This window comes from Andrena cerasifolii, chromosome 4, assembly GCF_050908995.1.
Source record: "Andrena cerasifolii isolate SP2316 chromosome 4, iyAndCera1_principal, whole genome shotgun sequence".
Lineage (NCBI taxonomy): Eukaryota > Metazoa > Arthropoda > Insecta > Hymenoptera > Andrenidae > Andrena > Andrena cerasifolii.
Genome location: NC_135121.1, coordinates 6688612 through 6712358, shown reverse-complemented (window position 1 = coordinate 6712358; position 23747 = coordinate 6688612). Strand labels below are relative to the sequence as shown.

The 23747-nt window shown below is 38.6% G+C and overlaps 2 protein-coding genes across 2 annotated transcripts in view; both read right to left on the bottom strand.

The window, feature by feature from the left end:
- Window positions 1-23747, bottom strand: part of Dip-lambda (Dpr-interacting protein lambda) — a 302631-nt gene that overhangs the window by 196411 nt on the left and 82473 nt on the right. The window lies entirely within an intron of this gene.
- On the bottom strand, window positions 1388-4341 carry LOC143367738 (serine hydrolase BPHL-like). The gene is made up of 5 exons (XM_076809880.1): window positions 3951-4341; window positions 3797-3887; window positions 2098-2418; window positions 1732-1987; window positions 1388-1654 (listed from the first exon to the last, which is right to left on the bottom strand). The coding sequence occupies exons 1-5, from the start codon at window positions 4119-4121 to the stop codon at window positions 1564-1566; spliced, it is 930 nt and encodes a 309-aa protein (XP_076665995.1). The 5' UTR covers window positions 4122-4341; the 3' UTR covers window positions 1388-1563.

The following is a 23747-nucleotide window of genomic DNA, read 5'->3' as shown; positions in this document are numbered from 1 at the left end:
GAACCAAGTATCCACGAAGGTTCCTAGTAAAGCTAACCGTACTCGGGAATGACCGAGCTTAGATGCACCGTTCTCTGTTCCTTCGAACAATCGATCCTTTCACTATTGTTGCGTTTTAGTTGTTTTTACGAATCGCCGTGCTCGGAGGGCAGTGGAACGGAACGTACGGAAGAGACAATGCAAATTGTAAATAGAATCACCAGCCGGACCAATTCAAACTAATTGGACCTCGGAAATGTTTATAGGAAAGATAGTATTGTTTGCGCCAAACATTATTATGTATCGCGGCAGTGTTACAGCATTCAACTCCAATCCCCCCCCTGGTGAAACACGTTAGAGAGAATACAATGACGAATGGTGAAACTGAAAACTGTTATTTTACAGAAAACAAGGAACATACAGAGATAGTGTATTCAAAAGCGGTTGATGAAGCACTGAAGATATAAATTGTTGATAGGTTTTTTTTATATTTAATATATCAGCAATCAGACCTGGGTTCTACAGGCTGATGTGATGACTTAGGACCCAATAATAGGGATATTTGATAGGTAAATGAATTCTTCACAAAGCTTCGTAAGTTGGTTTCAAAATAAAAATGTAAACGATTATCCTGTTGCTTTCTTTTAATATATGTATATAAAAATAGACTTGGAGTGATTTGTGAATGAAAGTGTCAGAGTTAATGAGAGCGCTAGTCTCGGCTCTACATGACATCTCACAACTTTTTATGGGTAAAGAGCAGGGTTGCCAGATCTTCGGCATTCAGCCGGAGTCTCAGGTTTTGAACCGTTGTCTCCGGCCTCAGGCAGGCACAATAAAAAGGGAGCCATTTTTAGCGCCTAGCTGCTAGCAACCCGCCTGTCCCGTTGCTAAAATTAAAATCGGTGAGGAGAACTGCAGTAGTGTACATAGCTGGGTTCAAGTCATACCGAATGCACGTACCCTACTGCAGTTCGCCTCACCGATTCTAACCTTAGCAACGGGACAGGCGGGTGGCTCGCAGCTGGGCGCTAAAACCGGCTCCCTGTGCACCCCTGCGTTAAGGTGTAGCACAATTGTTTCTGTAGGAGCCAAACCGTAGAATGAATACGACCATTTCGCTTCTTTCCATTTCGCATATTTAACCTCTTTTATCAAACCGAAGTGTACAGAATCGTAATTAAAATATACGTCTAAGTTCATTTTCGTTTAATGTTTTGGGCAATATGATAGTAGAGGTATTGAAGGACAATGCATCGAAAGTATTTGGCCATATTAATGGTTCCATTCGAAGCAACCCAATTTTCTGAAAATATTGCCTTAAAACAAATATCGGCCATTTTTTTTGGATCAGCATAAAATTCTAAACATATGATGTTCATTCTGATTAAATAAATAATATCAGTGCTCGTTTTAATAGCCATTTTATGTTAGGTGTACGGACAGCCCGCGATTCATCCTACGCGAGCAATCAATAAAAATGCTTCGTTGACCAAGTTTAACCAGAAATCCCATTGAAGAATATAAGTGTATTACGTTGGCGCGTACAAAAGCGCAAATTCACATGGTAGGCAGTAGCAGCAATTACTCGGTCAAGAATTGTGTGGCGAGTTCATTGAACTCATCGGGATACCGTAAATGCAGATTGTGCGCCCCTTTTTCGAACATCTTCAACCTGAAACGTGATTCGGATGAGAAAGTTTATCAACCTGGCCATAATTAGCTCGATAACAATGCTAATGGCATACGAACTTTGCTCCGGCTATGTGCTCTTTCAAATAAATTGGGTGCTCGGCAAAAACCATTGCATCCTTGTTCCCTTGAACGATCAATGTGGAACATTTGATTTTCGGCAGAGATTCTTTGCACAAGTCGCCGTTTCGCTTCTCATAAATTCTCGCAACAGCATCCACCCAGCTGGCCCAAGTTTCTCGGAAATATTCCTCCCCGTAGACAGCTATCATTGGTTCTCGCATTTTCTCTGACCAAGAGTCGATGCTTCTGAATTCTGTGAATACACGAATGCCACGCGTAGAAAAAGATCGTCAGTTTGTTAAACCTGCGCCCGGCAAAGTGTCAGGCGTACATGTAGCGAGAGAAAGTAAAACTGTGCAGTACTCTTGTAAATTTCCAGTTCTTCCGGTGTCACATAGGCGTTTGCAGCAACGGCTACCATCTTCCGCACGTTCTCGGGGAACATCGAAGCGAGGATCAGGGAAGTAATACCGCCATCGCTCCATCCTATCAGTGAGAACCTCGTGTATCCCAAAGCTTTCATTAGGTTACAGGCTTGGACAGCATCGCGTTCGAAAAAATCGTCAGGGAAGGTTCTGTCGGGTGGTCTGGACTTCCCATAGCCAGGCGGGTCCCAAGCGACTATTGTAAATTTCTTTCTATCAAGACCCTCCACTTGCGGTTTAAAATCCGTCCAAATCGAACCTGTAGCATTGTAGAGTAACACGTAGGTATGTATGTATATTGGATAACTTTAGTTGGAATCGCGATGTTGTGCGAGGCACGGGTTCCTTGCGTAATCGTCAGTGACCCCTCAGAGGCCGAACGATTTATCCGCGAATCGATAAATATGCTAGAGCTCCTCTGAGCATTATGTTCTAATGTTTTCCTACATTCGGTAAAAAGAAATACATAACAATTTTTTGCTCCATCCCATAGCACAATTCGACAGCCATCTTGGACGGTTTTTGAATGTTTCAACATTCAAAAGCTGTTTCTTACAGGTTTTCGTGTGCTGAAAACAAATCCGTGAACCGTTTGTCGTCAGCACCCTCCGTTTTTGAGAGAATCAATTTTGAATAAAACTGCAAATATTCAACTTTGAATATCTTTTGTGTTGAGACAGTAATAGTGCTTTATGAACATTTAAATATGTTTAAACAACGATCAAAGGGAAGTGAACACCCGAAATGCACCCCTTTTTGCAGATATCTTTCAATTTATTTCCCAAACTAAGGGTCTAGGAAAAAATCTGACTACTCCACGCGATGCAGCCGACATTTTCCCTTCGAAAAGCATCAACAGAAGTGGTAAGTCACGTTTTGTTTTCAATACAGAAGCGAAATAGTTTGGCAAAACGTGCGGCGCCGACAGTGGTAGTCACGCGCGATAAGCGAAAGTGTTACGCTGAGCAGCAGTGGATCGCGCGCCGTCGGTGACTACCACTGTAGACGGCGCACGTTTTGCCAAACTATTTCGCTTCTGTATTGAAAACAAATCGTGACTTACCACTTCTGTTAATGCTTTCCGAAGGAAAAATGTCTGCTGCATCTCGTGGAATAGTCAGATTTTCTCCTACACCCTTAGTTTTGGAAATAAATTGAAAGATATCTGCAAAAAGGGGTGCATTTCGGGTGTTCTCTTCCCTTTGATCGTTGTTTAAACATATTTAAATATTTGTAATGCGCTAATAACTTATCTCGTTGTATTCGGGAGGGTTCGTAGAATAATTTGACACAAAAGTTGTTCAAAGTTGAAAATTTTCAGGTTTTTTAAAAATCGCATTTCTCAAAAACTGAGAAATTTTGCGGAACTCTGTAGTTGTAAGATTTAACGCAACTATCTTTCATTCGACATTTTCAGAATATAATTCATCGTGAATGGTGTACGAATAATATTCTTTACTGTATCGTGTTCGAACTACATAAATGCTACGATACTGCTTCAACGATAAGTGACACTAAAGATAGCCTTTCACATTTACATTCACACAGTTGCCGCGGCAAGCAGTACTCGCGAACCTAATGCGCCTAACGTGATAACACATACATATATCTGTGCATATTTTAACAAGTTTGCTCACCCACAGCACCAGGTAGCAGCAATACTGCCTGTTCACCGGTCCCAACTCTCACGTAATTGATACCAGTGCCGTCTACGGTAATTTTTCGCTCCTGTCGAACAATTCGCCAATTGCTGCTGCGATTTTATGACAGTATTTAATAAAGTTGCGTTACCTCCATAGCCTGCCTGTCGGCTACCGTGGAGAAGAATTTGCCTTCATGGGGAGCAGTTCCAACAGACACAGCACTTAGATTAGCCGATATTTTCTTGCCGAGAGAGCGACATAATTTCACCAGCATGGTTGACGACCGCTTTGCTTTCGTTCTGCCGACGTCGCAATACATGTAATGCCCTTGAGAGCAGACGCCGCTCACGCGGTGCTACATGTATTGTGAACGCTTCGATGCGATTGAAACTGCGCGGATAACGCACATGTTACATTGGTATTTCGCATCCAAACATTCTTAAACACACACTCGATTATCAAGTATGTTATCTGCCCAGCAGCTTTCTATTCGTACGTTTTTTATCTGGATATGTATATCGTAAATATTGATATCAATTGTTGTTGTTCGACTTGGACGCTTCGGCGATCCTTCCAAAGATAGTCAACGGCCAAAGCATTAAACTCGTCAGGAAATGTCTGTTGTATGATTACGAAGAAGCGAATCAGTAATAGATTAACACGAAATGTATTTACGACACATTCTATCCCATCAGAAACATTTCCTGTAAAAAATGTAGCCGAGTCTCGTGACTGTTTACCCATGCAAAGTTGTGAGATGTCATGTAGAGTCACTCCGAGTCTACATGTTTAGTTAAAGAACATTTTGTGACTTGGCAATTACGCAGCACAGGGAAGTTATTGCACCTTACAATGCCATGTAAAATTAAGTCCACGCTGTAAATACATGTACGCTCAGTTGCTGTATAAATATTATTTTATGCAATACTGTATTAATAAACGTGAATATTAAAGTGTAAGCAACATTCCGTCACATTCTCGTACTGCGTAACTGCCAAGTCACAAAATGTTCTTTAAGTAAAGATGCAGACTTGGAGTGATTTGTGCGTTAAAGTGTCAGAGGTTAATGAGAGCGCTAGACTCGGCTCTACATGACATCTCACAACTTTTTATGGGTAAAGAGTCATGAAAAATTTTTTATGGGATTTCATTTCTTTTTGTACGTAATCCTCCTTTTCTTAGGTACGGGTTCTTTTTATTTTTACATGCGAGAATCGTGATATGCGGGTACCCAGCCATCTGGCGGTCGCAGCCGCAATCGCGCCTCGCGTGAGAGGATCGCGCGATTTTTGCGGAGTGGGGGGCTCCGCGCTGTGAGTACGTTACGGCTTCAGGACCGAAACATGCGTCGTGCGCGCGCGGGGGCTAAACTTTCATGTATCGTTTTTCGGTAATAGGGTGGCGAGTTTTTTTTAAATTTCTTAGTGAGCACTTGGGGCCTAAGAGGAACGTGCCTATCAAATTCCATGGTTATGGGTTCAGTGGTTCCAGAGATATCGAATTTCTTCCATAAATTGTTAGTGAAGAGGATTTTTCCAGATTTTTTAATTTTTCTTTTCATTGTATCCCAAACACCACCTTTCTGCCAAAGTTCAAGTTTCTAGGGCTGCGAGAAGTACGTCTGATTTTTGATAATCGGTCAGTGTCGAAATAACGAAACTTTAAGTTCAAATATCTTATGAACTAGAAAAGATAGAAACGTGATTTTTGGAGGTTTAGTTCCGTTTGCAGAGTACTCTAGATAAATAGAGGTTTCAGGTTTTTGGGTAACTCCAGTACAAAGATATGGGGGGGGGGGGGGTCAAAAGTACGCTGAGTTGCTTCCAGAAAACAGTGCTTACGACTGTGCTTGCCCGACTCGACTCGGCGGTGTCGGAATCGAAGATCGTATCGCAACCAAAGAGATCGTGGATTGATTTTCACATGCGGTGATATTGTTGCGACTGCCGCCTAGCGGCGTGTCGCGTAACCTCTAGAAGCGCGAAGTTTGAATCAGACCATACAAATATAATAAAGGAAGTAAAGTGATGTTAGCACAACTCCGAGGGGTTCGAAAACAGTTACAGATTCTTTTAATAAATATACTTCAAGATCATAAATTAATCAATACTTAACTGGAAGCGAAAGTTTGAAGATTTGAACTCCACATTTATCCCTTCTCCTAAATGTGTAAAGTCAGCGCAATGGTGTTAAACGATTGTTAAGTAAGAAATCGATATTCGAGAGGAAATGTAACGACCAATAGGAATTTATCTTATCTATACTATTATATAAAGAGAGAGCCGATTTTTACGTTGTCACAAAGAGCAACACCTCAATTCATATTTAGCCTACCCTTCGCTGAAAAAGATAATTGTACCTGGGTATGTTGAAAGTAATCGCGATCGGTTAGCGAAATGTACGCGTTACTGTTTGTCTTAAGGTGGATGTTCTTTTGTTAGCAAAATCTTTCCAGAGGCTTCTTTTCGTACTTCCCAATGACCTACAAGGTTCAGATTCGGCATAAAGTTTCCTCGGCACCCAAAGATGCTGTAAAAAATCCAAAACCTGGAAAACTCGATAATGGGTAGTACCTGTGGCCTAAAACAGGTGTTACGTACAATGTAGTAGCCGCTACTGCATTGGATGTAGGCCCGCACACGGGTCGAGCTCGAGCTGAAATACGCAGAATCTGAATGGTTCTAAAAATATCTGTAAGAATTTAGGAATTTAAAGGAGAATAATTTGCATATACACAAACCAAGCATCAAGTTCTTTTTTTCATGAATTGAATGATTATTTTGTATAATTCAATTAACTGATTGATAATTCGCCATGCACTTCCTTACCATTGGGAATGGAGTCGCGAAAAACAATATTTATGACCATAAACTGTTAATGTTGTGTAATACACCTGACTGAGTTAAGTTAATTTTATTATATGTTATTTGCTTTCCTGCTCGAGTATGCTGAATATTCTCAGATTGATTGTTTACAAGTGGAAGAAGATTTAGTCCGAGAATACTGTTCATTTTAACCAAGATTTTAACACAGCACTTTAACTCATGTACACTTTATTCGTTCTTTCTGCGCAGAAAGCTACAAATGAACAAGGCAAAGTTGTCTTCGTTGTCTTAATATGCTTGATATTTTAAAGAACTTCTTCAATAAAAGTATCGAACAACAAGTTCTGGGCAAATTAACTGGCTTCAGGTTCTTCCTACTGTCTTCTTTTACATCCGCGGGCAAAGAAAATCTAATTACTTAAGAGGAAACAAGGGAAGAAGAGAGACAATATCTGTCAAAGCCGATGAAGAGGAACTTTTCGAATGAAAATCTCTCAACTTCAAAATATTTCAAACAATGAACAGATATTATTTTAATGTACTTATAAGATGTACTGTCTTTTAAATAAACTGTAGTGAATACTAACATTAAATATACTTGAGGTTTTTCGTACCCTCCATTAATGCTTCAGCTTTCGTCGAAGATTTATCACGATGTATCGCGTAAATTCTATTTCAAGGTTGCAAATGCTTAGGGGACAAAACGTCGTGCTCGCTTAGCCTCGTGTAGACGTGATCCACTTCAAATGCATCTAAAATCCGTGAAGCGAGTTTCTTCAATCCAGGGCGATAAAAATTCCATTCATTGATGGACCATGCAAATTCGTTACACGCAGGTACGTGTTGTCGCATATGCATACGCATAACGAAGTTTTCATGGCGCTTAAGCAGAGATTATACTACAAGTTCTGGATTCACCATTACTTGCTTCCTCGCAGAACTTTTTAAAACGATTTGCATCAAATGGCGAGCGCGAAGAAAAAGAGTTTACTGTATTAAAAGTACTTCGAAGCTTTTAAAAAGGACTATCGTCCTTACTGGAGTTATCAGATGACTTTGTACTTCAGACAGGAAATTAGAACTGTTATAAAATTTTAAATAGATACATTATTACACACCCATTGTTTAATAAATTATAATAATTATTAAATAACAATAATTTTCGCAGTAATATACAATCATCATTTGTTATTAATAAATATTGCATAATAGTATGCAAATATCAATTTTTCTTTTCGCGGGAATTCATTCTGAAGGGGTGAAGTTTGTAGTGTCACGTCGAGAATTGCCGGAAACATTCTGGACGAGAAGGGGGGGTTGTTCTTGCCCCGTCCCTCCAACCAAAGAGGAGATATAATAAGAGGCGTCACTCGACAAGGACAGACATAAACTAGGGAAATCACTAGACAACCAACTTAAATGCCCATTCGGCAATGATCGGTAAACCACGGTAAACTTCGGCAATAATCAGCAAATTGCGGTAAGGTACATTTAGTCGATTTGAATATCCCGCTCGAATAGACAACCAATTTAAATGCCAAGGTCAAGTAAGGACTTCAAAGGTTCCGCCCGGAGTGACGCCTCTTATTATATCTCCTCTATGTTCCGACGTAACCTAAACCTTAAGACCGGCCGGTTACGCCGCAATGGAGTAACTGTGCGGGGCGGGTGGATTGGCTTTGAAGCACCGAACGGCGGAAAATACAGGAATGATCAAACTATTTCGCGGAGGGGGAATAACCAATCAACGCCAAGGTGGGAAACGAACGGCGCCACCGTCGAGCCAAACCAAGCTAGCCAAGCGGGGAAGCTGTTGTCGACGCTGGTTGGCTGCGGCCTCATTTCCCTTGGCTAGCTTGGTTTGGTGGTGATGACGCCATGATGGGAAACGAAACGGCGCCACCGTCAAGCCAAGCCAAGCCAAGTTACGCCACGCTTTCGTTTCCCATCATGGCGTCATCACCGCCAAACCAAGGTAGCCAAGGGAAATGAGGCCGCAGCCAACCAGCGTCGACAACAGCTTCCCCGCTTGGTTCGCTTGGTTTGGCTCGACGGTGGCGCCGTTCGTTTCCCACCTTGGCGTTGATTGGTTATTCCTTCTCCACGAAATAGTTTGATCATTCCTGTATTTTCCGCCGTTCACTGCTTTGAAGGATCGAGGAGGAACAGAAGAGGTGCGTGGTTTCGTCTTGGGATCGTCAGCCAGACTCATCAGTAGGGCTATAGCTGACGGCCCCTGCCCTAGACACACACGGGGACACAATTTGGAAGTTGTATATATATGAAATGAGATAGGGAATTAGGACTAGCGAGCAGTGATGCCAGAACCGTGGGTTTTCGCCCGCGGGCGCTACCCCCACTCTATGACCAAGCGTACCACCTCCTAGCGCCTGTACCGCACCACGCAAGCATACCCGTCCCTCTATCCGTGTGCCGTACGCGCTGCCTGGCCGGCGCTCTCCGCCGAGAATTCGTTTTACCGACATCGAAGCGTTTGCGTCACAAGCAAAAAGTCCCGAGTTCAAATCCCGGTGCGGATATTCTACTTTTTTTCTTTAATTATTCTGTAATTTCTCTTTCTATATTCTCAGGAGAATGAAGACTTGAAAACTGTTAATTTACAAAGCATTTTCGAAGCTCGATTTTCTGCTAAAGATGCGGTCCTCTTCTGGCTTGTACCGCATCACCGCAAGCGTACCCTAACTTCTGTCAGCGTGCCGTACGCGCTGCCTGGCCCGGCGCTCTCCGCCAAGAATTGTAATTAAAAGAATACTTTTGGACGTGCCACATGTATCGCGCGCATCGTCGAAAGCATCAGAAAGAATATGTACTGTAAGGTAGAAATGCACTGCAGGACACGGTGACCGAAACGGTCGCCGAGTCACGTGCATTCCGGACACCCGAATGGGTTAAAACGCCAAAGACAGATCTGCGTACGTAACAGATGCTATATTTATTGCAATTCTTATGCATAATGCTATTTTTCTAGTTAATACATACTATTGTTCCTGCTATTTACATTTGCCGCTATTTTTATTGCTACTTACATATTTATTACTATATTTATTGCTATTCTTACATTTGCTGCTACATTTAATATTATCACAAATAGTATGCCACAGATAGAGTTAATTTACGAAAGGAAAGGGTACCTAACCCAGACCAATGATTCGATTCTAATAAAAGGCTGGGCGGCGTCATGGGAAACTGATATTCGCCTAAAGGGTGCCGGCCATAAAATGGGAATGTAAACGCTTAAAACGCGTTAAACGGCGAGAAGAAAGAGAGTAAAGGGGTAAAGGGAAAGAGCTCTTTTGCAGTGTGCTGGCGACACTCTCTCTCTTGGACGGCGGCGGGCGCTCAAAAGCACTTTCGCGCGCAAAGATGTACGGGCATTGTACATCATTACAAAACATTCGGCGATCTATTCATGGCCAGTGATTTCGCTCATGCGTGATGCATGGGGTGCGAAAGAGTGCGCTGGTTACACAGAAAGGTGGATCACACTCGGGGATGTATTTTCCCGGTCACCACGTTTCCCTGTAGAAAGGGAACTTTTCGTTTCCCTCCTGGCCCCTCCTTCAGTTTCTACTCCTCCTCGGATTTCGTTGATTTGTTATGTCGATCTGCGCAGAAGTAGGCTGTTACCCAAAGCTCTCTTCGAGCGATATTTCCTTTAGGTTATTACAATTCTATCGGCAGAAAAGCTTTATTTCTAGAGAGTTTAGCGTATCCCTGGGGGACTCGAATCATCGAGGTTTATCAGAAACGCGTGGACTATAGTGGTTTTAGCTGTAACGAAAAGAAACTTGTATTTAGTGGTATGGAAAGTATTGTTAATTATTATGCGATAAAGGAGCTCTTTAGTTGATAAGTGAAGCAGGCTACTTTTGGATATTATTCCGAAAGGCACCGGTGGCCGACCGAGATGAGGTTTAGGGAGAGGGGTGGGGAGGGGGTAGAGACGCTAAATCTAAAATTGTAGCTTCGGGTATTTAATAGTTTCCGAAATATTAATAAAAAATTATTGTTAATTTTTTTTTTAATTTTTCTTTTGGACGTTGGTGTAGGCCCCCCTACCCGGGAACCTTGCCGTCCTGCTATTTCTTTTTTTTTTAATTTTGTAACCACAGTCTTATTTTTAGCATCGCCAAACTCACATCGGTTCGCTACCATGCTTTACGCGTCCTCCGCACTACTCTAGCCCCAAACCAATACTAATACCCAGGACAAGTTGGAAAGTGGTATGCATTGTGTCGGTATAAGTCAACAGAAAGAGGGGGGGGGGCGTGGTAAAGTGACTAAAAAAATCGTTAAGGTGTACCCTTTTATGCACAATTACCCCTGTATCTTTTAAAAGCATTAATTGCCGAAGCTAAAATTTTATATTTGGGGTTTTCCACACCCCTCGTAATACTCACCAAGTTTCATCTCGATAGTCCACAGGTCCCTTTCTGAAGTAGAGCCCTACTTTTTCTCAATTTTGGGAGAAATTGAATTTCGTGTAATAATTAATACAAAATTGACAATGGAATGCAGCTTCATTTTAAGAAAATGTAGTGCAAGAGAATTAGTTACATGTATATTTTTATCAATTGTTAACTAATGATAACGTAATGAATTATGGTCATACAATTCTACTAAATTGTGGTATTACTGGTTTGTAAGGAAGTGATTTTCGTCATACGGTAATTAATACCTATATTAATAGTTAACACTTACGTAAATATTATTTTAAATCATTGAAAAGATTTTTATAAATAAATACATATATGATTAGCATATATGTATTTATAATATATATTCCATGCATTTTATAATATTTCATTATTTATGTAATAAAGTTCATATAATAATTAAATAATTAAATTTATATAATAAAGTGTCACCTTACTTCAAATACAAAATTATTATATTTAGTATAAACTTCTTTTTCGTCATTTTGTGCTTATGGCACTTATCAGTTGAAAAACTTAAATTTAAGAAATAAGTTGTATACGTATTGTTTACTTTTTATTTATTGTATTGTAATACTTTCTTCTCCAATCTTGATGATCCAATGGAACTCGGTTTAACCGATGCACTTTCGTCTCAAGTAAGTCAGATGCTTCCATTTTGATTCATCTAAGGCTCAATGAACACTCAAAATTATTGAAATAAAATATAAACTCTATCTTCCATGGTTTAATTGTAATATTAAAACATGCGTTGCATACCATATCATGATGTAATGTAGATATTACAAATACTTGTAACCTGTTCCCTGGAACAACTACAGAGACATTTCCTAACTGAGGAGTCGAGATTCTTTACGAAAACATGTACCTACATACACATACAGAACCAGATTCAACGTCTTCGTCAAGATGTATGCAAATTACAAGTGATTGAATTCACTTTCCACTCAGAAAGTGTCAGTTCCGACTCCCCCCAAATGGAATGTGCGTTTCAAGATGAGTGTGTAAAAGAGGGTTACGCTCAGGTCTTATTACATTTTCGTTTTATGAAGGGGGATTTGATCGACCTCGACGTCCTCTTCACTGTATTCCAGAATAACCCACCCAGTGAATTTATTAATACGATATCCAGTTTTTGAGGGAATGTGATTGCTTAAATGTGGGGGAACCGAACAAAATCCTTCTAAAGCTGCAAGCCACTAACGGGGGAAGTTCGGATACCCGAACATTCCGTTTTTTGTCTGAAACTGTGCAGGTTTGCGGAGGCTCGAAGGCAACTTTTCGTTTGTGCTCATTTTCGGTTCTTCAGGGTGAAAATACCCTCTAAAGTTTATCGAGTGTTTTCCTATTTTCCAGTAGCGGAGACGGGGGCAAGCTGATACGTTTATCCGTTTCCAGTTATTGTCTATCACTAAAAAAAAATTATAATAAGTAAATTCTTTTGAATTTTTTATTTTAGCCTTTTTTAGAGAACCTTCGTGTGATAGACAATAACTCAGTTATTGATAAATATTTTTAAATAAAAAAATTACGACGCATAGTACTAGATGCAATTCTTAAAAGGAAAAAAGATTTTTTGAGAAATCTGTTATAGCTTTTGAGTAAAAAATTTCTAAAGACCACCCTTTTTCGACCTCCTGACAATCAGCCCCCTTAAATCTTACGTTTCACGAATCTCTTAACCATCATGAAATAACTAACAACGAAATACTGCTAATCTTTAAAAACGTACATATATCTCATTAAGTGTTCGTCTTTGACACCATGTTCATGAAACATTTTTCCTTCCTAATCACCTGCTTTAATGAGACCAGGGACTAACCGGACACCCTGTATAAATAAAAAGCGTCATTTTCCACACACGACCATGTGACTTCGCGAGGCAGATGCGAGGCACCTAACCCAGACCTAACGTTCTTACTTCTGTCCTATCCGTTTATTGCCCATTGCTCGTCGCGACCTGCAACTTTTCGATTTATTTCGTCGATCCTGCTCGTTCGAAGATTTCCCGCCTCGCGCAGACCCAGCGCCGATACTTCCCGGAAGAAGACCACTCGGCAATACCGTGGCTTCGCTGAATTGTTATTGCAATCGTCCAAGTTTTCAGAATCGCAATGGCCCTCGGGCAACCTCCTTTCCAACCGCCCCGCGGTAGTTTCTGGCCCACTAATGGCACTTTTGGAGAAAATGCGGCCGACGTTTTTGCGCGGTTACTTGGTCATACAGCGAACCTATGGAACAGCTACGCCGACGGTTTCTTCGGCAGGTATATCCTGTTCGAAGGATACGACTCCCTTCGATCTCGTATAATCAGCTTTATGACTGGATGGTACGGTGAGCTAATAAATTTTGATTAAACCACTCGCTTCAACCCCGCTCGAGCCACTTTTGCCACTCTACTGTTACTTCGTAACTCATACGTTCCCCAGCGTTCTATTGAAAATTGGGCAGTATTTAGGTGAAATTGAAGACTTTGCTGCGAAACGGAGGCACCACCATAATTTGCTGAAATCGAGTTATCGGCAAAAGAATTAACTGCGAGCTAACTGAAGGTGAAAATCGTTCTGTGGTTTCCGGCACAGATAACGTTGATCGGCAGATGAACTTTGAGGCTATTTCATGATTTATTAACAAGGCAAGTTAGGCAACCCGAAAATTCAGGAAATTATGCAACTGTGCGTGCAAGTAAAGTACGTCATCCGTAAGACAACTTTATTTTTTGTCGGTGCCATAACGCGGGTTTAGAGGGTGAAATCGTGCCGTGAGAAAAATGCAGAATTTTGTTTTTCGTGGAATGTCCCGAGAAGGTGAGAGATACCGAAAAGAAGTTTCAACAGAAGTGGTAGCTGTTTTTATATCTATAAAACTGCGTGAACTTAATTATCGAATTAAGGATTGGTCTAGGTTAGGTCTGGGTTAGTTAGGTGGTGGGGGTAACTTGAAAAGTATGGATATTTCCATAATTATTTTTACACAGTTTTGTAAACTAGAAGTTTAAACTTCTTTTTTATATTTCTCACCTTTCTCGAGATATTTTACGAAATAGAAAATTGTATTCTTTTCAAGAGATGATTTCACTCCATAAAACCGCACTGTGGCGCCAACTAAAATAGGTTTGTCTTAGATGAATTATCCCACTTCAACACAAAGTTGCGTAATTTTCTGAATTTTCAGGTTGCCTAACTTCTCTACCACGTATATTTCACTACAATATCTCTGAAATTGTGTAGATCGATGTTTTCTGATCTATTTCCATGTACTAATCCCTATTATCGTTCTCAAATATGAAGGAACCCGTTTCGCGCATGCAGACTGAGCTCATTGGCTCGGAAAAAGCGTTGGTGGGGGTACAGCCAATAGTGGCTTCACCCGCCACCAATGAGCGTCAACCTGCGCAGAACCGATCTAAACTCGTCGGTTAGCAGGTTCCTTCACATTTGAGAACAAGTATACACAGTTTTATAATATAATAATGGTGTTTAATGTAATTATTTACCCGAGATAAGTGGATTTTTATACAATATGGTGCAAAAAGGGGGCAGTCCCAAATTCTGAAAATTCACCATGCACTAGAGGAAAAATATTTTTGCTTCGTAATAGTATCTACTAAATAACACATTAACAAATTTAACACATTTCTAAAACTACTGTTTTACAGTACTTTTTACGATAGACAGTAGATCTCCGTTATGAGCTTGTTTTTACCTCCCGTTAACAGTCCGGCGACTATCCCCACTATTTCTTCGAAGCCTGCGGACGTGAGAGAACCCGACAACGAGCGAAAGGAAACGAAAGAGTCGACACAGCCGCTGGCCGCGCGGAATCATGTCCGCAACCCACTATGAGCTCGCCGCCAGTCTCGTTCGTCGAGCTCATAACGGGGATTTACTGTACTGTTTTGCAGTAGTTATACAGCAGTCATTGCTGAACACTGTGAGTTACCTGCACATTGTTAATCCTATTTTCATTCAAGTTATCATTTATTTTCTTATTACATTGAGGTAATGCAATACAACTTCGATTATCCGAACTGGTTGAGTGACACGATAACAGAATTGTTTGTATAATTGACCGATGACGTTTTGATGTAAAAACGAGTATTTATTATACGTTTATATCATACATGTGAGTAATAAGAAAATAATTATTTTACTCCATTTTTATCCTGAATTTATTCATCTTTCCATTTCTCTGAATGGTCAGTTGCTAGGTATATTTTCTTTAACCTTTAGAGAGCCGGGATTTTTTCATTGAAATTGTAAATTTTATTAGTTTAAAATTTATGCATATATACCACCAAAATGGCCGGCAAAGTATCCAAATTCTTAGAGGCTAATACTGGATAATGGGATTACTTTCTCTCTGTGCTTCATAAAATCTCAGAATAATTGTGTGAAGCATTGGATGTTTGAAAGTTACATGAATTGATATTTTCGCGCATAAATACCCATTACGTACTGCGTATACCTACGTTCCTTTATATACGTACTATGTGTTTTTTATTAATTGCAAGTCATACTGTTTGAATAATCAAGTTAAATGGTGTTCTACTGCAATACATTCTGGACAATATTGCATCAATATTCAGCACGAAGGCAGACACGAATTGCAATACTTTAACGACGAGTATTTTTCAAACTAATTGGAAGTCGATCAAATGATGACTTAAACCCAGCCCAATTTCACGTAAATTAGGTACATCATATTTTAATTTCAATTAAAATCCCTGACATCAAGTGCAAACAGTGAATAATTAGGCCCATGGAGAATCTATTGTCTGATAGTAACTGAGAAATTGTTACTTGTAAAATAGATAGTTATTGTATGAAAATAATCGCTTTAATCACCATATCGCTTTAATGGTGACTACAATGCCCTGTAATCCTCCACTGAATGTTTCTTTGTGAACTCAGATCTTCCTTTTGCGAAACGAAAGCTTTATCCAATTAAGGTATTCTGGCCATCAACGAACATTTTTCCCCTGACACTCATTTTAAATGGCTGTCATTTCTATGTTTTAAAATCTGTTCCTCGTATTACATTACTGAGGCTTTTATACGTACGCTGTCTATATTCGTGTACATAGAAGATCACTCGACCAGTGCTAATTGTCGCACAGTAGTGTAAAAACGCAGCATACGATTTTTATAACATTTAACACTCCTCAGATTGAGCAAAAAATCATTATTTTCAGGTTGAAAAATTAACGCCTTCGGATGTAAAGATCCTCTTCTGTCTTCGCAACGAAAGTGGTTAGCTTCCTTCTGTTTTTTGCATTTGTTGTGTAAACAAATGATTATCATAAGGAATTTTACATTGGGGCCCCAGGGGTGTCGTAACTACCCTCCTTTTATTTCCGCAAACCCTTATCGTCTTACGATTAACGTCACAGAACTGTGCACTCTTTCAAGAGTTCCTGGTCTGCACTTGGCAGACATTTTCTACTCGCCGAAGCACGAATGTATTGCTTCCTATAGTATCATGGAATTATACAGTAATGATGCTTATTCTAATATTAGTTTAACACAGTAGGTTAATTAGATAGATGTATTTTCTAATATTGTATTACTTAGTATCGTTACTGCTAAAAAATTAAACTTTTATTTACAACTAGTCCAGTGAGAATTATGTGTGTAAGCTAAATCTTTAACTACATCTGAACACACTGTAAATAAGTTTAGAATTTGCACTGCTACAGAGTACTCAAACTCGTGTACTTTAAATGATTTCTTATTATTCATATATAGGGTGTCCTAGCATAAAGAGAACACCTAAATATCTTTTTTCCACGGTCATTCGTTTTCAAATTTTTCTAAGTCATCTGTATCTTTTTGCTGAAAGGCATATATTTTTTTTTAATTGCTTCGTGTAACAGGTGTTAAAATGCCTTCGAGCATGTCTGACAAGTAAACATTCACTTGTAGTGAATGGAGTTTCCCGATTTGCAATATATTTTTTTAAAGTACTCATAGTAACTAAGAAATCCTGAAAATTATATCTGCAATAGACCTGTTTTACTCATATTATTGAGGCGTACGCGAAAACGGCGAAATCCTCTTATTTAAGAATAATTGGCTAAAACCTGGCAAATGTGTTTTTTTTTATATGCGAAATCCGCATATGATGTTATCTTTGTGTAAAAAAATCCTAAGATAGTTGTCTTAATAAAAAAATCAGTTTTTGGAGATAACTCAAAAAGGAAAGGCCGGAGAATTTTTTAAATAGACTGCTTCAAAGTTAACATGGGGGCGCAAATAACATCACTGTTTTTTAAATTTGAATTTACAGCTGACCTGGGTGCGGGATAGTTGTCTTTTGAGTAACCAAACACAACTGTAAAAAAATTTTGAAAAAATATTCATGTCTGCAGGTTCCTTTTTATCCTAAAAGATCACATAATCATATAATCATATAATCATATAATCATATAATCATATAATCATATAATCATATAATCATATAATCATATAATCATATAATCATATAATCATATAATCATATAATCATATAATCATATAATCATATAATCATATAATCATATAATCATATAATCATATAATCATATAATCAATTTTAGGAGAAAAAGGAACCTGCGGACATGAATATTTTTAAAAAAAATTTTTACACTTGTGTTTGGTTAATCAAAAGACAACTATCCCGCACCCAGGCCAACTGGAAATTCAAATTTAAATTTTCCGCTCCGTCCTAGTATGTAAATTCTTATTAAGTTTTAATGCATTCTTGACATATTTGAAGATATCCAGAATTCCGTCGTCTCAAGTATGAATTGAAGTCGACATTTACACTGGAAGGAAGTATATTTTATGACTGGGGCCAGAAACTTACAAGATTAAGCCGTTAATGCATTGCAAACAGAGAGGTGGTTTGCTTGCTGTGTCTTTCAGAAATGTACATACCTAAAATGTGAAGCACTAGTTCCTTAAAGGCTTTAACTGTATTGTGTGCGTGACTATGTTTACACACTGTTAACGTTAAGGTCTACAGCAAGTGCATAGCGATAATATGTTATTTAATGAAGGTTTTACTGTATATTGTAGTTTAAAATTGCAAAGAGTACATACACCTTTCTGGATTCGGGTAATTTGACCGTGCACTTGTATCTAATACCGTCAAAGTGAAAATACAGAATATGAATTTAACGAAAGAGTGTACGAAACATAAACAAATACGAGTGTTGGCAAGAGTTTAAACGTTCAAGATGAATATTAAACTATTATTTATACTTTGCAACGTGAAGTACCAATTATTTCAAAACATAAAGATTGTATAGTTGCACGTACAATTAAACTACTTAACAATTCATTGAAATTCTATTAAATTCGAATACATTCGATTAAAAGTGTAAAACTAATTATAAACGAACATTACAAACTGTTCAAACAAATATGTTCGAAAATGCTATTTAAACTACTTTTAATAGCAGAATAGTATACAGTAATATTGAACTATCATAAAATTATTAGCGAAGGCCTAACTGACCAATAGAACTCACGAAAAAAAAAAACAAAAAAAGACTTTAGTAAATATAGGACCGCAAGCTAATCATTTTTTCAGATATTCAACTTTCTATTTTATAAATTAACAACATATTCTTTGTACTATTACGCAGGCCAGGTTTCGACAGATCAGACTATTAATAATTTCTACATATATTCTTTATTTACTTTTTCGGTAACAGTATTAATTAAAAATGGCTGCCAAGTAGTGCAAGGAATCTCAGGGACCTCTTAAAATCACTGTACCACAATGATCATCAGTTTGAGTATCTGCTTTCAACATCCATGTTGAAATTTTGGAAAAAAAATTCTTCTCCTGAATTCTGAAATTGCTGATACTCTGAACTTTCTGAGACGTTAATCATTCCATACTGTAATTTGCAAAATATGAAGCTATATATTTTGAACACCATTATCTTGCAAATGTTTGTCAATTACAACTGTTTTATTTATTTTTGTAAGCTCTACTAGCCAGTTATTTATCACCCTGTATAAAGAATTATCCGAAAGTTAGTAATTCTTTACATCTATTCCCTTTAAAGCAGGTATTATTGTCAACTTTGCTTCCCCTTATGCAGGATAAATTATCAAAAAATGCATTTTACAGACAAAAGGTAAACAACAAAATGGTCCACGAAATGTATCTCTAATTGCATTTGAACCTGTTCGCTTTCAAGTTCTTGCAGGCAAAGTACAGGTAAGTATAGGTACTTTGCACCTCCCTAATAGCACTTTCGACCGAACCGAGGGCTGCGATTTTACACCCTAAAATGCTCTCGTGTAGAACACACGGAAGTGCGTCGTGCGACTTTACCTGAAGATTACTAAAAATATATTTTTAGCGAAACGTTACAGGGCAGTAACATTTGTTCCATCGCTGATTCCATTGACTTTTACTAAGAAGCAACGAGAATAGTGAAAAATTTCCCCAGTACAATTTTGTAAAACAGTTAAACAGATTACGCGATCTTATTCTTGCGAGACTGGAGCGGAATATGCAACGCAATCTTCGTGATTAGGATGCGGCCGAAAGAAACGGCAAGACCTGCAATTAGCAGAATGAAATTTTTAATTCTGTCGCGGTGGGCGCATAATAGCCGGAAAATTGCGACGCCTCGAGGCCGAAAATTAATGAATTAATGTCTGCAAGGTGAATGCTTTCTCCGGCAGCGTTCATTGCTAATTCACCTCTCCGGCATAATTGAACTGTAGGCGCACGTGCTTTAAGTTACGGCTGTTCAACAAGCTGCTTCAACACTAAATGGAGGCATTTTGCGGCGTGTTAACAGCGCCTTCGGGAAAATTATAGCCTAAGATTTCACGCCGAGCAAAGTGCTTTTTCATTAGGAGCGTAAAAACACTCCCGTATTTTCTGCCAGTCGCGGTCTAAAATAGGGATCAATTTTAAGTCGGTCAATTTTATTTACACAGACACGCGTGCAAAGCGCAGGCAAACATAGGCAGCATGGAGGGTTGAACACGTTGGGTCCTTTTGTTCGTTTGTTCGGATTCTGTTATAACAGAAAACGGAAGGAAGGCACAAAGCAATTCTGAACGATGTAAAAATTTGTCAGCAAATCTCCAGGGTATACGTTCGAGTGCAAGTAGTATAGTTAACAGTACTGTGTAAATATTTATTGCATCGCTTTCAGAATTACGTGAACGATGAATTTTCATAGCAATACGATTGATAAAATAATTCGTGTCCAATGCACTTTGGCCAGGATAGTGAGCTGCGCTTTGATGTAATAAATAAATTTTGCAATATTATTTTCGTACCACCGATAATAAGAGGGGTGTGGGTGATAAGTGTGTTTATTCCAGCGGTGCAATAAATATTTAGTAGCGTATGTATTTTTGTAAATAATGAGAGTAATAATAATGTAGGTATTATTGTTAAAGGAGGAGCAAATAAATATGTTGCAAATAGTCGATTTCCGTCGAGCCTGCCCTAGATGAAACGAAGATATACTATGGTCCATTAATGGCGCTTTTGGGAGAACTCAGGTTGGGGTTCTCGTAATGGGGCTTTCGAAAATGCTTTTACGGTAAACCCATGAAACAGTGTTTCGCTATTCGTCCATTAAGTACATTGCATTCGAAGTATACGTATACGCCTTCTTCAATCGTAACGTTCCCCGAATTTCCTTGAATCGCTCGAATAGCCAATCTAATTTCACAAGGTCGTTGCTCGCGTGACACTGTATTTTTGGGAAGGAAAGGTGCGATTAATAAGTCTGAAAGGGGTATTAAATTATTGTTTGAATCTATGCAGAGATGATAATAAATAGGGGTGTGCGGGTACTCGAAATTACGGGACCGAATTTGCGATTCGGGAGCCGATTTTCTTGCTTAAAATTCGTACACCTGATCGCGCTGGAGAATTATAACTTAAAGTCGTATCCGAGGCCCGAAAACTTTTAAGTTGTGATTTTGCAGACGTGAGAATTTATGAGCAAGAAAATCGGCTCCCGAATCGCAAACCGAGTCCGTAATTTCGGTTACCTGCACACCCCTAATAATAAATAATTCTCGCATAAGAATATAAGTCGCTTAAATTCAAGTAATTTGACTTCAAGTCGCTTAAATTCAAGTAATTTGACTTCAAGTCGCTTAAATTCAAGTAATTTGACTTCAAGTTTGTGTTCAGTAGTGTCAGTTGCCTTCAAGTTACTTTTAAGAGATTACTCGAAGCAAGTAGATATCTAAAATGCCGTCAAAGGAAGCGGTCTCTCCTACGTTATTCCATAAAATATATTTCTCATACATTTCTAAGAATTTAGAAATCTCGTCATTACTCCACCTATTCTTAGTCATTGTTTATGATCATAACCTCAGTTTTGAAAAACAATAAGTAGTCAGCTTACTTCAAGTGACTTCAAGTTCACACTTGTACATACATTCGCACTATTCAAGCTGTATTTCAAGGCAAGTAAATGTTGAATGACTCGCTACTTCCTTTGAAACTTGGGAGAAATTTGAAAGGATATTTCAAGTTTCTTTCAAGTTTCAAGTGAAGTAAAGATTCCATTCAACTTTACTTGCCTTGAAATACAACGTGACTACTGCGAACGGGGCTTTACTGACCAAGTTCACTCGCAGGCCGAGGACTAAACGCACACTTGTTTCTTTATCTTCTTTTTTATCCAACCTTCACTTGCACAAACATCCCCTGCCTTTACCTTCTCTTTATGTCCAATTTTGAAGATTATTTGTAGACCCCGATTTGGTAATTTAAACTTTGAATGTGGAGTACGTTCTGAACGTAGATCTGAGGTTCGAAGAACGTGTTGGAAAAGACTCAGCGTCTGTCATTTATCGCTACTAATAGTATACATCTTGGAATGTATGACAAAATAATTTTCGATCGATCGTATCAAGCAGTGAAGATATTACTTTAGATACTACCCCATGCAGGTATTGAAAAAATGAATTAGCGAGTAAAATGGCGAAAGAAGTAGCTGGCTTTGTAATGCCACCCTGCGACCAACTTTTAACGTGAAACATCCTAACTTTCTTACGAGGCTGAAAACACAGGATGCCTGGAATGAGAAATGAAAATCTAGAGCTCCTCCAAGTCTAATATCAATTAAAGTAGAATTTTATGGTCAGGATTCTCTGAACAGCCTCTCAGGACAGGATCAAGCTGTGATATCAAGAACGCGGATCGACTACGTAATATTTATTCACTCGCACCTCTTGAATAAAAAGGATGCTCCGATATGTCCCCCATGCAACTACAACACTATAATTAACGTGAAACACCTTATGCTACACGGATATATATATAAAAGATAATTTGAAGCATTCAAAAGAATAACTCCGAAAAGTCAAAGCAATTTAAAATTTTCCAAAAACTGTAATGCTAGTGACGAATTTTGATGGTTGATGCGAATGTATGCAAATCTATTAAAATAAATATCAATCGTATTAAGCGCCTCCGACTTCCTTTAAAGCACGTGCACGCTTAGGTTTAGGATAGACTTAGGTAAAAGTTCGCACCATGCGAATTTCATTGTTGAGTTGTGGCAGTTGCCAATGGTGATTGACAGTCAATTGTCAATTAAGATAGAGTCACCAGTGCCTAACTGCGTAGCTGTGCTTCGTTTTGTAATCGTACAATGCGGTAAGTACTGAATTCGTTCATTCTGATGTAATATTCTCGTTTTTAGGAATCAATATTATTCCTATAAATTGATCAGTAAATAATTGAATTAATACGTCGTCTGAAAGAGCTGAAATTCTTCTATTTAAAAGTCCTCACAGATAACAGGATTGATTAAACAATGGAAAAGTAGCTGTGGGGGCAAGAGTTCGCACAATGCAGTGGGGCAAAAGTTCGAGTGCAAACTCCCCATTTAAAAATCAGCTTGAAGTAAATGAAGCATTGAGAAACAAATCTGAATGCGAACGTGCAAAGAAATAATTAGAAAAGCAAAAAAAAATCCCAAAAATAACATCTACTTCTGAAAAATTTTGAAAGGATCAAAATAAATCAGTTGCAAAATGAAAATAGCCCAACCATCAACGTCTATGGAAAAAATAATTTGTCCTGCATGTGAAGAAGAATACACTGATCCCCCAGAAGGCTGATGCCTGCGCAAACTACGAAGGTGGGGGTAATGTTATGTGCTATTACTGTTATCTGGATTAAAAAAATATTAATTGTAAACTATTAGTCATTTTGCTATATTACCACACCTATTTGTATGGAGGAATATAAAACACTTTTGCGAAAATTTCTCGTTGCGTTCTTTTTTGCCCCACATATCGAGTAAAAGTTCGCATTTGACACTTTTTGGAAATATTAATTTTATATAAATTGTGACAGGTAAATTTACATCTATAATAATAAGGGACAGTAGTTATTTCTTACACAATGATATGTGCTATCAGGGTAATACCAAGGATCTTAGGGAAGCCTAAAGTTTAAGGACACACTCTTGCCCCACAATACTCTATATATTTATAAAAAAGAAGCTTCAGGTCCACCCAATCATAATTCGTTATTCTCGTTATTCTTCGTCTTATTACATCCTATCACGTTTTAATGGCTTAGTTGTTGAAGTTAAAAAATAGACACTGTACTACGCTGTCGTACGTAAAAAGAAGAGAGTACATATTCTGACTCAGATATATTTAATTT

What these genes read in the sequence shown, in the direction of transcription:
- LOC143367738 (XM_076809880.1), bottom strand. Translation starts at nt 4,121, where the DNA reads ATGTATTGCGACGTCGGCAGAACGAAAGCAAAGCGGTCGTCAACCATG. An exon ending in CCGACAGGCAGGCTATGGAG is followed by an intron (nt 3,888 to 3,950) that starts GTAACGCAACTT and finishes ATTGTTCGACAG; the next exon opens with GAGCGAAAAATTACCGTAGA. An exon ending in GCTGCTACCTGGTGCTGTGG is followed by an intron (nt 2,419 to 3,796) that starts GTGAGCAAACTT and finishes ACAATGCTACAG; the next exon opens with GTTCGATTTGGACGGATTTT.